The 16241-nt window shown below is 43.0% G+C and overlaps 1 protein-coding gene across 1 annotated transcript in view; it reads right to left on the bottom strand.

Moving 5' to 3' along the window:
- The window catches only part of Reln (reelin), a 437924-nt gene that overhangs the window by 62092 nt on the left and 359591 nt on the right, over nt 1-16241 (bottom strand). The window contains exons 34-42 of the mRNA XM_052173082.1: nt 15934-16207; nt 14781-14921; nt 14493-14670; nt 11151-11235; nt 10165-10347; nt 7963-8134; nt 7759-7861; nt 5899-6128; nt 1090-1310 (exon numbers count right to left, since the gene is read on the bottom strand). Coding sequence (XP_052029042.1) covers nt 1090-1310; nt 5899-6128; nt 7759-7861; nt 7963-8134; nt 10165-10347; nt 11151-11235; nt 14493-14670; nt 14781-14921; nt 15934-16207 — 1587 coding nt within the window. The remainder of the gene's footprint in view (nt 1-1089; nt 1311-5898; nt 6129-7758; nt 7862-7962; nt 8135-10164; nt 10348-11150; nt 11236-14492; nt 14671-14780; nt 14922-15933; nt 16208-16241) is intronic.

Genomic DNA, 16241 nt, shown 5'->3' with positions numbered 1-16241 from the left:
AGGAGAGGCTGCCTGAACAATTGGTGGAACCAAGATTTCTGAAAAATTGCTTCTTATAATCTAAGATTATCCCTTAGGCATATTCTTTTGCCACTTTTCAGCAATTACATGAGGTATAAAAAGTCAGGAAAATAAAGCAGCACAAGACCTGCACATGGCCAGCCAGGCCAAGTCCCAGCGTGAAGGCAGTTGGGCATGAAGTCTCTTCCTAGCCAAGGAGCTAGGGTCTGCTGTTGAGACTGTTGGCTAGGGTCTGCTGTTGAGAGGGAGTTATGATTTACTGTTGAGACTGTTGGCTAGGGTCTGCTGTTGAGACTGTTGGCTAGGGTCTGCTGTTGAGACTGTTGGCTAGGGTCTACTGTTGAGACTGTTGGCTAGGGTCTACTGTTGAGACTGTTGGCTAGGGTCTACTGTTGAGACTGTTGGCTAGGGTCTGCTGTTGAGACTGTTGGCTAGGGTCTACTGTTGAGACTGTTGGCTAGGGTCTACTGTTGAGACTGTTGGCTAGGGTCTGCTGTTGAGAGGGAGAGACAGGGTTGTCTGAGAGTATAGCCCTGATAAGATCATTCCCCGTGGAAGGCTCCACATCCATGAATATTTGGGCAGTTCAAACTTGAAGGGGAAATAAAAAAGACACACTGTTGAGTGGGACAGGAGATGAGTGGATCAGTGGATCTAGGAAGAGTCAGAGGGGAGAGGGTGAATGTGACCAAAATACACTGTGCAAAATTCTCTACTAGCTAATAAATGTCAAACTTTATGTATAATTAACTAATTAAAGGAATTTGTTTGATTTTTCTTATAGTTTCATATGTGTACAACTTACCCATCAATAGTAGTATCAAGACATTAATGATCTAACCTGTCTATTGAAAATTAAATAAATTTTACAAAAAGTGGTGAAGATAACCTTTTAATTTCTCAACTAAAGTTTTATTCATTCTCCCCCACTAACCGCCAATGTCAAAATGGCCTTTGGTGTGTTGGCAGTTGTAAGGATAACTATTAGAATATACCTGAGTGGTTAATTATCCATCACAGATTGTGTTTGCATGTAAATTCTTCCAACAACTACAGAGAAAAGGTTACCTTCAAAATCGTCTTTGAGAAAATCAGGATTTTTGGTGCTTATTTTACAGGTTGGACCAGAGTAGCCTGGGTCACAGATGCACTTGGTCCCATTGATGCAGCTGCCGTGCCCATAGCACATCTCTTCGCACTGGGGACCAATGTAGACATTGTCGATGGCCCACGTGACCGGCTGAGAGCCAGCGGGATAAAATCCCTGGTACCAACGGAAGCGCACAGATCTGGAAAACAAGGTACAGGGGTCTCAACGTTATGCAATAGCACACCACATCTTTAGAGTTAGCACATTTGGTCCATAAACAGAGGGAAATTACTACTTACATATCAACGTAAGAAGGAAACAGGATTTAGGAAACAGAAGAAAATGAGACCTATCATTTCAGGAAAATTCTAATTTTTTTTGGACCAGTTATTAAGAAACTGCACCTGATCTTCGTATACTTCCAACACTGGCTCTCTTGGTAAAGGCTGGTTTGCTGTCAACACTGCATAACTAATCGCTTAAAAATGGGTGTAAATTCACAAACAGAAAATCAACCACGAACCACATAAAATGCACAATTCTGGACCTACTTTTACTTCAATCCAATGTGTTTCGTCACCTTGACAGGAAACCCCAGGTCCTAGCAGGCCCGCCATATTTACTTCTCCTTGGCAACCACCAACTCCTGTCTGCCTCTATGGGCATGCCGCGGTGATGAATCTGCGTTCACTACACCCACAAACCACATTCACTTGCAGCAAGTGTCAGACTTTCCTTCCTCTTAACGCGACATCATGGGGCTCATCAGATTTGTTCATTCACTGGTTTGATCCTTTCCTGCTTTCGGCTGTTGAGAATGGTGCTACCGTTAACACACGGGCAGCCCCAGCATTTGTTCCGGCGAGCATGGTAGTGGGGCTGCGGGACCTTCGGGTTGTGCTTTTCCACAACTGTGATGGCATTTCCCTGACTCCAGCAAGACTGCTGGGATTATTCAAAACATGCCTACTTCTTCTTTAGCAGAAAGCGTGTGGAAGCTTATGTCTCCGCCTCCTTTATTAGACCCTTCCATGGTCCCACTATCACGGTTTTTTAACACTGTAGCTCAGTAAATTTAAGAGAACAAAAGTAAAGAAATCAGATTTATTTTTTGGTTGCTTCTTCTTATGTCCAAAAATAACACATTTTAAAAAACATGTATGAAAGTCAGCTCAGAGAAGCTGGGATAGAGGGTCTGGGCACTTACCTTTGTGTCGCATGAATTTACCCATCTTCTTGTGACCACATAAGCTAAATTCTGAATAGGTTTTAATTTGAGAAACAGAAATTAAAGTTAAACACTCGGGTTGGGGACGGGTGAAGAGACAGAGGCTGGTTAAACCTCTGCAGTGTCTTAGGGACTAAGGCAGATGGAGCCAAGTTTTCATGTACTATCTCATTGTTTACAGAGACCCCAGGTAGACTGGGCTGCCCCCAAAACGCCAACTGATAATTAAAGCAGGCTCTCCTACACTTGTCAGAGTTTAGTCTCGGCAAAGACACTTCTTACCTTTTGAACTTTCAGACTGCTGAGCTGAGGGAAATGGCTGGAGTTTTCCTTTGAAGAAAAGCCTACATGGATTTTGTTTGAACTTATTTATTCAAATGTTCTGAATACAAATGAACCACCTTAGTTGGGTATTTATTAGTGCTTGCCCGCCTTGGCACAGAAACTGCAAAGGCCATGACAAATGGGCCTGGGCTCGCTGTGGTTCCCTTCGGCTGAGATCTTGGTTTGAAGCATTCTTCCTGCCACCCGCCTTGTGAATGTCACGCCTGCTTCCGAGCCAGCACTGCCCCAAGGATCTGCCTCTTAGAAATATACACTTGGAATTGTGAACACGCTGCAGTCTCCACTCAGGAGGGGCCTGTGGTTGACTTGTTATGAAACTGCATAAAATAACACTTAAGACATTTTCAAGATAAAAAGACGCTCCACGGAAAGGTGATGTGTATAAAATTAGGTGGAAATTCAACACTGATATTTTGGTATATAGAGGCTGTTAGTTTGAGAGTGGGGGCCTGGGGAGGTTGGAGGGAGGAGAAGGAAGGGGCAAGTGATATAATTATATTTTAATTAAAATGTAAAAAAATGTAAAAACTTGACATTGAAGACATTATATATTTAATTGTTTATATTTGTGCCCATGTTTGTATCCAGTGTTCATTAAATCACGGAAAAGAGTACTTTAAGCTTCTCTCTCTCTCTCTCTCTCTCTCTCTCTCTCTCTCTCCCCCCCTCTCTCTCTCAGCTAGCATTTGTGCTATTATTATGTGCCATGTTGAGTGCAAACCCAGGAATGGCTCATCGAGTTGAGAAATTTTCACTTCTGCCTTCCAGCAATTCATGCCTGTGTGGGTTTTAAAAACAGGACTAATTCTTTTCTTGAGACGAAGATGTGGACAAAAGCTTCCCTCCATAGAAATGGCTGAAAACAGTTGGGGCTGATACAGCTCTGAGGGTGGGCACGGCTCCTTTCCATAGAAATAAAACGACTTGGAATACAAGCAACATGTCAGTCTCAATTCTGTACATTAGGACTATTTTCTCAAAAATGGATTTCCTCCAGCGGATGAAATAGAGACATCTGTATTTCCCTTGCTTACATTCCCAAGACATGCTGCTGTGGTCTCTGTGTGTGTGCCACAGAGGATGCCACCTAGTGTGGCGTGGTCGTGTAGCTTGGTCCTGTTGGTGTGGGCAGCCTTTCCCTCACAGGACTCTTGATTCACTGCATGTGCTTCAGGTAAGATGACTTGCCTCTGGGAACTCTGAATCATGGCTACAGCCTATTGTAGGGCCCTTTCTTGTCTAGGAAGTCAGAGAAAAGCAGAGGCCCCCTGAAGAGGAGACCTGGTATTTCTCAGTATCACCATGATGACACTGAGTGACTACTTTGGTCAAAAGTATCTATTTCACTCTGCTTTCAGTGGCTATAGAAATATGACACGAACTGGGTAGCTTATAAAAAATGACATTTATTCTTTTTAATCACTGTAGTAGCTGAAGGCCCTAGACCAGGGAGCTAGCAGGCCATCTGCTAAGGGCTTGCTCTTCAGCCCATACTAGGTGTCCTCTAGCTGTGTATTCACATGATTCAAGAGGCAAAGCGGTTTTCTGGGGGCTCCCTTATGATGGCCACAATCCCATTTATGAGCTAATGACCCCTCCTAAGGCCACACTTCCTCAGGCTATGACCTTAAAGGTAAGAATTTCACCATATGAATTCTGGGGTGACACAGTCAGACCATGTATGTCCGGAAGTGGCCTCTGGACCTTTAGCCATGAACGTGTATTCAGATTTTCTTTTTAGGAGATTTGGAATCAAGAGTCCTGGGGAACAAGTACCATGATCTATTGGACATTGATGGCAGTTAATAAGAGTAAGGACTGCAAGCTTCCCAGCATCTTTTAATAAACTCTTCTGTTTTCTACATGAAAACTAACTGACTTCAGAGAGTTTTTTTCCTATTACTGAGATATCGCCTCCTGCCTACTTCTTCTATGAACAGCTCTGCTAGCCAATAGCAGCCCAGCATCAAGCTGATGGCTCCAATTCTGTGACGTCTGGAGACTCTACCTACAACCCCCACCCACCTCAGAGCGCAGAGATCATTCTGTTGAGTGATACCTATAGGTGAAGAAAACATCGGGTGTCTTTAAGTATACCACCTTCGTGTCATAACAAGGGACATAGTCAACAAGAGAAAGTATTCACGCTCTTCACAATTGGATCATGGAAACAGCTCTAGCGAGGTGATGAGAGGTGGGATGGGTTATGCTCCATGACAATGCTAACTTTTGCAAATGTACTTCCATTCTTTTGGAAAAGTGCCAAGTTTGTTGGGCTTATAGGCAGGAGAGGTCTAATTACGCCTACTTGCATGTGAGGCCCGAACATCGATTTTCATCGAGAAGGTGAGACAGTAGTACTTCATTGTGATATACACTGAAAGAATAAATGGTAATCTAAAAAAGTGTGCTCAACCTGTGGGTACCCCTTTGAGGGTAAAACGACCCTTCCACAGGAGTCCTGTAAGACCACTGGAAAACACAGATATTTATATGATGATTCATAACAGTAGCAAAATTATAGTTATGAAGTAGTGAAAATAACTTTCCAGTTGGGGGTTAGCACAGCACTAGGAACTGTATTAAAGGGGCACAGCGGCAGGAAGGCCGAGCCTCGGGCTGGCTGCTTTGCTGATGTCCTTGCTGTTCCCTTTGTTATACGTTTTATTTTCAAAACTATAGTTATCTCTATGGGAGCTGAAGTCCTTCATCTCCAAATAGCTTTTCCACAGAAGAGACAAGTATAATGTCGCAAGAATGCCGAGCGGGGTTGAGAAGTAAAAATGCTCAAGGGGGAATGCGTTAATGCTTTTTATGAGATGCCAGGAACTGGCTGTGGGCTTCCAGCATCCATACGTGCCCACGGGCTGTGTGTGAGTGCATTGCGTTTCTACTGTATTTATAGTGCGAGGTGAGAGCCCGTGGGAAGAGGGGCAATGTTATGAGAGAAATGCATTCTCTCGCTTCCTTTTGACTTATTAAAGATGCACAGGGAAACAGATTACTAGCTACGCAGTCCACAGCTCTTGACTCTAGCCTCAAACTACACAGGAGCAGTAATGTCGCCTCTTTTCCCTTCTTTGACCGTTGTCTACTGATCTGTTTCAAGTGAGAACTGAAAACAGACACAATGTGGCATTTTCTCCCTGAGTAACTTTGGAAGGGCAGGTCACCAAACAAGAGACAAGTGCAGTGCCAAGCGGCAGATCCTCACCCGCAAAGGTGCAGCTTCCCGAAGTGCACGACCTCCCTCCTCCAGCCCTGGGTGGTCCCTGCGTAGTAGGTGCTGCTCGGGTGGTGCTCAGTGGAGCACAAGGAGCTGACGAGGCTGCTGCTGTGGAAGCAGAGAGGCAGCAGCAGGTGCCAGGTGGCTCCAAAGTCCCTGGAAAATTCCAGTCTGACCGGATCAGCAGATGAGCTGTCCGTGGAGCAGCCAACGTTGATCTTGGGATGAAAGAAAGCGTGATGCAGATTATCTGAGAGCGGCACGCCCGCACACTGGCCATGCTCCTTGGAGGCCAGTTAATCCCTGACAAGGGTCTTACTGAAATATGTCACTCTGGAAGATATGTTCCCTAAGTGACGTCATATATTACCCTTAAATTGTATTTTCTTCATAAGGAGCCTTTTTCTCACATGTTATGAGATACAGAAAACGAACAAGGAAAAGTTTGAGATAATTCCAAATTTAACTTTGGCCCATTTTTTAATTGTCAAGCCAATAAAATTATAATGAAGAATGTTCACTTAATCCCAACTCTTAAGCTTCTTCATCAGTCTGTGCAGTAACACCTGATTTCTTTATGACACTTTATAAGCAATTCCAAAAGATTTTAACTTACAGACTCTTCAACACACATTCAATATAAAAGCAAAATAGAATGCAGTCATTGCTATTTTCCCCTCACTCCAGGCTATATTTTCAAAAGTTCTAAAGATGGAAAGAATTTTGAGATAGCCTATATGGTGACAGTTACAGTTAAGAAAACCAACCTTCCCTTTGTACATGTATGTATTCTTGTATACGCACATGTAGTGTGTGGTGAGGAACCTAAATCTACTTGGTAATTTGCAGTATGTAACATGGTTACATACTAAAACTCTAGCCCACAGGTTGGACACTGGATATGTAGGTTCTTTGTCGGATTCAATGGCAAATTTGTAACCTGTGACCTTTCCTTTTCTCTTTCCTCCCTCTCTCCCCCCTCCCTCCCTCCCTCCTTCCCTCCCTTCCCCCTTTCCAGATAAGCTTCTTCCAGCTACGTGCAGGTGGCTCTTTCTGTACAGAGCTCATCCTTCCAGTGTGGAGGAACACTGTCTCACTACTGCGCTATTGTAGTAACTGATTATTTACTATGCAGTGAGTTGAGTGGAAGGGGAGGACACAGAGAGCGGTCCGCAGATGTGTTTATCCCTTTACCTGCCAATGGGTAATCAACTGGAATTTGATGAACTTTTCAAATCTAGGCACTAATTTCTACCTCAATTCCTAAAAGAGACAAAAGTACTATTTCTTCTTAGAATTTAAACCATAAAATCAGGAAATATAATAAAGTCAGAGATCAGAAAAATGTTACTACTTAGAACACTGGCACAAGAAGCCTTTGATTCTGTGGATTTTGCGAAAGTCTTCAATAATCAAATGTTTTAATTAAGAATTTACTTTCTTGACACATATAAGGAATGCATGGAATGTCACCTACACCTAGTATATTTAAGACTGTAAAGCAGTGTGATGCTGTTTTATCAGGAACAAATTACAATTAGATTGACCTAGGACCTAACATATTCTCATTTTATATAAAAACTGTGAGGATAACAAGGCCACAATAGCATTCTTTCACATTTTTTCTAATTTTAAAGTAATTATTTCAACACTTATTGTGCTAGGTAGGACAGAACTATGTTACAAGCAACTCTATTTCTGAAATGAACATTGGTCTGATAATAATAGTGTGTTATGACACAAGTCTTCATGACCTTAAGAGGAAGTCGCAGTAAAGACTTGCTTCTTCTTGCTGAGGTTTTGTTCAATATGAAACTGAAAGCATTTCCAGGAGAACAGAGCCAATACCTCAAACTGGATGATGGTGTTCTCGTTCACACTGAGATCACGCGTGGTGATGGAATGCTCCCCGATTTCATTGGAAACAAACACCATGGCCGAGTCCTCCTCACTGGTTATCAAGAGAGCAACGAGGAAATCGTTTAGGCAAAATCTCTCCCTGATTTGTATGAAGCAATGGTTTTACTTTTAGCTTTTCAGTTAAATACTTACGGAGCTCCCTTTGAAGAATATGGGCAGTAAAGACCAATATTACCACCCGGATAGAAAAACCAATTGTCTTCCCTAGGCCCAAAGTCGAATGTGTCCAGCAGCATCACAGGGTTGTTTAAATTGTTTCCATCGATAATAAAGTCATCAATAATCCAGATTTCTTCTTTCTTACCTGAGACAGTTTGGGATAAATCAAGTTTTTCCAAAGATCAGATTTGTTCATTGAAAGAAAGCAAACAGCAGGAAAAACCCAATGACAACAGTTTCGACATATGCTTTTCAGTCAAAACTCGCAAGCCTCACGGCTTCACATTCACAGTGATCAGAGTGTGAAGAAAATAATCGTGTAAGTGTATTAAACGACACAGCACAGAACAGCCGCTCTGATCTCAGGATGCTGAGATGAGCAGTTTGTGAACACATGCTGTCCTGCCAGTCAGTTTAGTGCCGTGGACTGTTCTCCAGCAGTGTAGTGCTGGGAAATCTGACAGACAGCTTTCTGTGAGGCTGGCATCCCCTGGCTCAGAACTGAGGTACACTACCTAGTCAAGGGGTGACTGATGACTTTTAAAAGTCAACCATGATATCAGTGCTGTGAGATACAATACTGTATTTCTTTTCTTGATGCTCTTGTAAACTTCTAAGAGTTTAAGGATTGTTATATTGTAGACGAGAAGGAGCTAGATTATTTTTGCAAAGCACCGTTAGGACTGAACTTGAGAAAAGGACTTAAAACCATTCTGTGATGGTTCGTGTCATCTGTCAACTTGAAGGATCTGGAATCACCTGGGTGTCTGTCCTCTGGGAATGCCTGTGGGAACCATCTCAATTAGGTTGATGTGGGAAGACTCACTCCAGGTGGTGCCATTCTCCATGTGAGAACTCTGGACTGTGTGAGAGGAGATGGTAACTCTGCTCGACTGTGGATGCACTGTGACTGTGCGTCCATCTCAGCCCCCTGCACCTTCCGCAGACATTACTTTTAGTGTCTTGTAATGTATAAGAGCAGATTTCTAAATAGGAGCCTGTGGCAATAACCTGCTTTTTGAATGAATCACCCACTTCTGTCTCTTTTCACTCCGATCTTGACCCTAATTCTAGTAGCTCTCTTTCATTGTCTTGGCTTGGAAGTGTTTGATGAACACAAAAGAAAAAAAGTAAGCGTTTCAGATGTGCCATGAGTCCATCATCTTCTGGGATTTAAAACTGGGTGTATTTCTTCTTCAGATTTTTGTTTGATCCTTATAGACATTTCATATAATTTCATGGTATTTTATACCATCTCATACACACAATACATTTAAGCAAAAAAAAAAAAAATAAAAACCAAAAACCTACCATGATCTTATCTATCTTACAACATGCTGAAATTTTTATTTTTTACTTGTTATAAAAGAAATATATAGGTTAAATTTTAGAGCTAGAAATATCATTTCGTATCTGTTTCTGTTATTCCTGCTTAATATGGTATAATCGTACTCATTTAGAAAGTTAGATGCATGTTCTGGAAAAGTCTGGCCCTCTGCATTCAGCATTAGTAGAACTATAAGAAGTAATAAAAGTTAGAAATTTGAAAACTCTTCTGTAAATGCGAAGTGCTGTCAAATGCGATTTGTTTTTGGTGTAGTGTGACCAAGGAATGGGACAAGGATGTAAAGCAGTTTGCTCTAAATTCCTTTCATGTGCTCACAATAATCTGTTTCACTAATGAAATGCCATTCAGAAGACTGGTGCATCCTAAGTAAATTCAACAACACAGAGTTGTTATTGGTGAGTAACGGTAATAATGGATTATTAAAAACAAAAGAAATTAAAAAAAAAAAAACAGAGTAAAACAAAACACCCAAGTTCTGTGGCTCACATCTGTAATCCTGGCAACTGGGAGGCCAAGGCAAGATAGTCTTGAATTCAAAAGTGTTCTGAGCTACGTAGTGAGTTTTGGGCTAGCCTGGAAGTAGAGGGCAAGATGTCTCTCTCCGTCAAACCCAAATGATGACAAGAATTTATCAGTCAACTATAACAAACGAGACAAAGACACAGTGTGTTGGCTCTTCCCTGAGAATGACCAAGGGGAGGCGTGTAAAATGGGAGAGGCACACACAGCTGGCCTGCCTCTTGGGCAAGTCTTTCTCCATGATAGAGGAACAGGAACATTAACCGGTGGCCATCAGTGCTGGTCAAACAGAACACGTGCATTTTTACCATTATTGTACGGTTGCCAGAGTCGGAATCTTGTCGCGTTGGTTTGGGCACCGTATGGCAAGGGAACATTAATGAAAAGTATGCTGGTCGTTTGAGGGAAGTAGAACTCGTCCATCAGGTGCCAGGTGATTCCTCCATTGACAGAGAACTGTAGAAGGATGGAGTGCGACCTCTCTGGGGTACCTAGAAGACAGCACAGGCATAAAGCGCACCATGATGAGGACACAGCCGGCCCTGAGCGGATCCTGTGGGCATCATTAGAACGTGAGCCAGCTTATATTAACACGGAGACTTCCTGCTCCAAATGCTTCAGCACAGCTGAAGGTAACTGTAGGTTGAGCTTAGTAGGAATATATTTTAAAATATTCAAAAGTAGCCATCCTTTCTCTCCAAGATATGTGTAGGACATAGATGTACACATGGCCCCCATCTCTCTCTCTCTCTCTCTGTCCCCCTCCCTTCCTCCCTCCCTCCCTTCCTCTCTCCTCTATGTCTAGAAGCTACCAAATTATTCATTCTGCTGACATCAGTTTTGCAAAGGTTGAAACATTTAAATCAAGGAAATATAAATAAAAATCATTTGGAAATGTCTTATATCCACAGTGACATTATTTTTTAAAGAAAATTATTTAATTAGATGTGAAAAGTCAGAGACAGAGTCGTGTTTTGGGAGGATTTTTCACCTATAAAATTAACCCCATGCATTGATAACTTAATAAGTTTTAATTTAAATTTCTGGTAGCTGGAATGCAGTGGCAGAGGGGCTCGAGGACACGGTGAATCTACCGACCAGCCCGTAACCCTGTCTATATTAACAGTTTACACAGTACTTATCTCACCACTATGGGAAGACAAACGTGTATTAAAGATGTTTGTGAACAGTGGAACTTAAGGTCCCTCATGGGGCAACTTCTTTATGGAGGAGAGATTGTATACGGGACAATGATTTTTGGTGGAAAACGATTTGTGCCCCGGGAACAGCTTACCTTTTGCTATAAATCGGAGAGAAAACTGGACATACATAGTGTTGGTGCAATCTAGATCTCTTGAAATCAGCATCCTTAGTCCCTCCTAGAAGCAAAGGGAAAGGAGCCTTACTCCACTGGCAGAAGGCCTTTGATTATATCTACCTACCTTGAACTAATTAGCTGAGTAATGTTACATAGTTAGACATAATGGTAGTTACAGGTGACAAGCAGCAATGCTTTGTTCAGCTTAAAAGAAAAAGGGGGGTGTCTTCTCTTTCTCCTAACTGTCTTCATTTTCTGTGTTTAAGCGACCCAATGCCACTGTCCACTGCTAATTCAGATTTTTCTGTGGCTCTCATTAAAAGTGGTACAAAAGTGATGACATCGTCTACGACTGGAGTTTTTAAAAGAGTCTCCTTTGATCACAGCATGTTGTAGAAGAAGGGAGGAGGGAAAAGATTAAAAAAAAAATGTGTGGAGCTCTCCTGCTGGAGGCCAAGTACTAATAGCTAACTTTTCCAGGGCTTGAGGAGCCTTGGGAACTCATTGCTGCTTAGCCTGCCCTGCCAGCCCCAGGAGGCTCTCCTTCAGGCTGACACAACGCCCCAGTTGGCCAAGTTAAATAAGGCAGAAGGAAAGCAGCTCGCCCTGCCTAGACTGTAACCACTCATGCAGACACACCACACAACGAGGAAAACGATCACATTAGCTTTAGTAATTTTTTCTGCTAATTAACTACTTCTGGTTGCCTGGAATGGCCATCTCAGAAGGGTTTTTTTTTTCTTTCTGTTTTTGTTTCATGGATAGAGGACCGTGGTGACAGCCATGGAGTTGCATTTCACTATGCAAAGACTCCAAGGTCCAAACAGACTTTCAATTTCTTAGCCGAGCCTGCTGAGCAAAGTGACTTTTCCATAATCTGAGGCTGTAATGCTACCGACAGATTTCCTAATTATCAACTAACAAAGGCCCAACATTGCACTAGCTAGAGAAAGTAAAAGAGTTTCCTCTGCTTCATGTTTATTACAGTCCGCTGTCACTAATAGCTGCAATAGCAAACATATGTTTGAATGCTTATAACATGCTGGGTTTTAACAGACACTTTAGTAAATATTCCCAAGAGAAAGATATATTCTCATGTTCCAATGAGAGCTAGAGATATAGATAGATAGATAGATAGATAGAGAAAAGAGAAGGGTCTTATCTATTAACTCAGCTTTAATTTGGATAAAAGGAAGAAATAATTTCATTTTTCATTTAGAATCCAAGAGGTAGGTAGTTTAATAAAAAGTACCACTCGCTTATTCCCATCTCTTTATACGTTATAACCATAAACTTCTGGGACTGAAAGTCTATGAAAGGCCATGTATCAATACATTTTCTTTTCCTTCACGCCTAACAATTCGTGACCTTAGCGCAGTGCTTAATTGATGCCTGTCTTTCACGTCTTGCTTGGTGTGCTTCCCCTCCCCCTTCAGCATAGGCAAGCATAATACCTCCAGTTCCTTTCTAGCCCAGAGTCCCATGGAAACTGGGATTGTGAGCAAAGGTTGTCAGGCAGCTCAAAGATTCATTCCACTAATAGATATTCTTTGCTTGCACCATGATAAAGGATTATTACTCTTCCCCACTGGCTATGGAATGTAAGTATGAAACCTGTCCATCTCAAGGGCGAGCCCAGCCACTGTGCAAGGACCCACTTCGCACTGCTTTCCCTAGGAGACTGGGAATGCTTTATAGTCTTAAGGTTCCCTCTTACGCAATGGCGGTACTGGCTCCAGCTCGGCACTCGACACTGGGTTTTATGTGCTGGAGCTATCAGCCACCATTGCTGCCCAGATGCTGGTTCCCTTCTCGTCTTACTAGGTTCAGGGATCCATCTGTGCCCGGTGCAAAAAATTCTTTTGTATCTAATAAGCTGTTGTAATAGCAGAGAATACTCCTGAATCTATAACATTAAGAGGGACTATCATTTCCTCTCTTCATGAAAGAATGCCTTTGTAGGTCAAACTGCAGCCTACCGCATGGTGCTCACTGGGCTGTCTGCATCTTGCAGAGCTGATGGTTAATACATGTAAGGCATAATGCTTGACTGCTCTTGCATTTGCCTGGCTGGAGGGAAAACGGATCCTACGTGCCCTTCCTGCTTGTAAGTCTTAAGGACTAGGGAAATTCTTTCGCTTGAAAATTTATCAGGTAAAGACCTTTGAAGCAAGCAAACTTGCAAGGCTTCTGTGGTTTGGTTTTGTCAGCTGCTTGGAATGGGAAAAGTCAAGGTGGAGGTCATGGGCCCTCCATGTTCTTAGATAAGACTAATCCCTCTGGACCAGGGGTTTCCATGTGCTGTCCCAGTGTCTCTGGTCCATCAGCACTCTTGGGGGCTTATAAATCTCTCAGGTCAGAAAGTATTTCTCTACTCATGCAAAACTTGAGGAGAATTTGGATTCAAGTAAGTATGCTAACTGGCATCTATAAACTATAATTGAAAAAGTTCCAGGCTGTCCAATTTTCTTAGTGCTTGGTCTGACTCATTAAGGTTATACAGAAACCCATGCCGACTTTTGTCAAGGGCTTCATTTGCACACCTCGATTAGTCAATGTCTCCTTGCTGAGAGGGACGGGATGTGGCATGCGTTCACACATGCAGAGGTGCCAGCTAAGCGCAGAGTATCATTCGGCTGCTTAACACTTCTCTAACTAGATGTCTAGGGTAGACTATAAAGGTGTGTTAACAATGGCTGAGAGTGCGAGTTAACATGACTTAACCGCCTTGTTTTCTTAAAGTCATCTTTAAGGAAAGATTATATTCCATTCCTGGCAGGAGGAAGTTTACAAAAAAGGAACCACTACCACCACCACCACCACCACCACCACCACCACCACCACCACAACAACAACAACAAAAAAAAAAAAAGAAAAAAAAAAAAGAAAAAAAGAAAAAGAAAAAAGAAAAGATTTCATGAAATCGTTTACAGCTACCATAAGATAAAAATCCAGCAATATGAAATGCTCCTTTCTAGTAACCAAATTCTAAAGATTAGATACATATGTATTCTTATGTATTAATTCCATCAGAAAGTAAGAAAAGTCTGATCTCCAGAGCAAAGTGTTATGTGCAAATGACTATCAAAAAATGAGCGTGGTAGACCTTATCTCAAAGACAAGATGGAAGTGGGGAGGTGAGGGAGGAAGAAGGAAAGAAAAACAAAAGAAAAAAAAGATTGTGCTTAAGGAGACAGGGTGTGCACGAGAAGGTGGTGGCTGTGCATGAAATAGCAGACAAAGAAGAGACCCAGCGATGCATCGGTGTCCAGCAGGGGGTCTCAGGGGACCAGAGGAGCATGAGGCCTCTCAGCGTACCCCTTTAAAGATCAGAGAGGTTCCGGATTTGATGGTTTCACCGTTCAGATTCCCCCTCTCCGCCCCGTATACTTCAGGCCAGAGGTCAGGATGCAAGTTCCCATTGAAATCATCTTTCAGAATGGAGGGAAGAGGAACAACAGGCACACAGAAGGGTCCACCGAAGCCCCGGTCACACCTGCCAACAAGTAGGAGGAGAAAAGGCATCATCTATTATGGCACCAACCAGCCGGTTTCACTGTGGTACTGCAAACAAGGGCAGCGGTCATTTCTGGACGCATTTCTTACACGCAGCGCCCGGAATCACAAATCCCGCGTCCTGAGCACATCCAAGGGCAGCCTGAGGCCAGTACGACGTTGTCAATAGCCCAGGAGTCTGCTCCCATGGTGTAGTTGGCCTGAATCCATCTGAACCGAGTCCTGGGAGAGCTAGGCAAACACAAACAAACAAACAAAAACCAAAACCCACAATGTTGGTTTGCTAGGCAGTTTTGAAAGCATGGGTATCTGTTTTATTTCCTTTTCCCCATAAAGCACCCTCTTCCACAGCCCAGTTTCCTCTCCTTATCATGTGCACTGTCAGGTTCAAGGCACTGATGATGGCGGATACAGCCCATCCACCTACGTCCTCTTCGTCAGCGCTAGCCTCTCTGTCTCTACGGATTGCCTCACGACTATGTTTTGGCTTCACCAAATCCTTGAACTTCCCCCATCAAGCCTTGCTTTTTCTGGCCTCTTAAGTTTTGTTCCGCTTTACAGCAGCAGGTGTGATCTCCCATGATCCTCTTCTCTTGGATAAGCCCCACTCCCATCACTCAGCAGAAATGTTAGCTCCTCCGGGAGTCTTGCCCCACCCCCTAGGCTGTCTGTCTAGTACCGTGTGCCGCACCTCTGCCATCATTTCGTATGGTGTACAGGTGCTTAGATGCATGCGATCCTAAGGAACAGCGTTGGGTCCTGCATCAGTTTATTCATCAGGAATTAGGATACTAAAATTAAATAGGTATATTAAATAGGCTTTGGGGCTCCATGGAAAACTATTTCAGACAAATAGTAATAAAAAAATTAATGAAGTGTCTTATGCTTTTTCCCTATTCTGTTGGTTGCATGTATTATCTGAACTGTACCAGAAAAAAAATACCTCCATATGTATTTAACACAGAAAAAGACTTATTGCAGGGTCATGGACTCAGAGGGCACAGGAGAGCTGAGAATCCAACTAGGGAATGATCACGTGAAGAAGATACCACAAGAACAGCTTCTGGAACTGGAATTAACATAGCTACATTTAAAAACAGCAATCTGAGGCCCCATGTACTATATGTTCCTTTCCAGGGCAGTCCTTGAATAATCACCCCACGAGCACTATTCTGAGTGGAATCACCACTATTTTCAAATCAGGTGGCAGGAGCCTAACGTGAAGTCAAGTGCCAAGTCTCACTTGGTGGCAAGTGGAAGGTAGACCGTGACCCGCCTCCAGTTCTGGAATCTTTCCGACGTGTACGTTGAACTCTCTGTGTAGTGGACGCAGCCAATGGTTGGAGGGACACACTCTTCGGTGACAAGGTACCAGTCCTTGCCGTTGTTCAGTGAGTACTGCAGCTGGATGCTGTGGGTGCTGCTGAAAGGCTTGCTGCAGCCCATGCTCATCTCAAACTGCAAGAAGCTTGATGCTGACACATGGAAGTCCCAGGTCTCAGCGTAGCGAGGCTTTCCTGCCAAGGACGCAGACGGCAAGAACAAGGGTTA

This window comes from Apodemus sylvaticus, chromosome 2 (genome assembly GCF_947179515.1).
Source record: "Apodemus sylvaticus chromosome 2, mApoSyl1.1, whole genome shotgun sequence".
In the NCBI taxonomy this organism is placed as follows: Eukaryota; Metazoa; Chordata; class Mammalia; order Rodentia; family Muridae; genus Apodemus; species Apodemus sylvaticus.
This window is presented reverse-complemented; position numbering and strand designations above follow the sequence as displayed.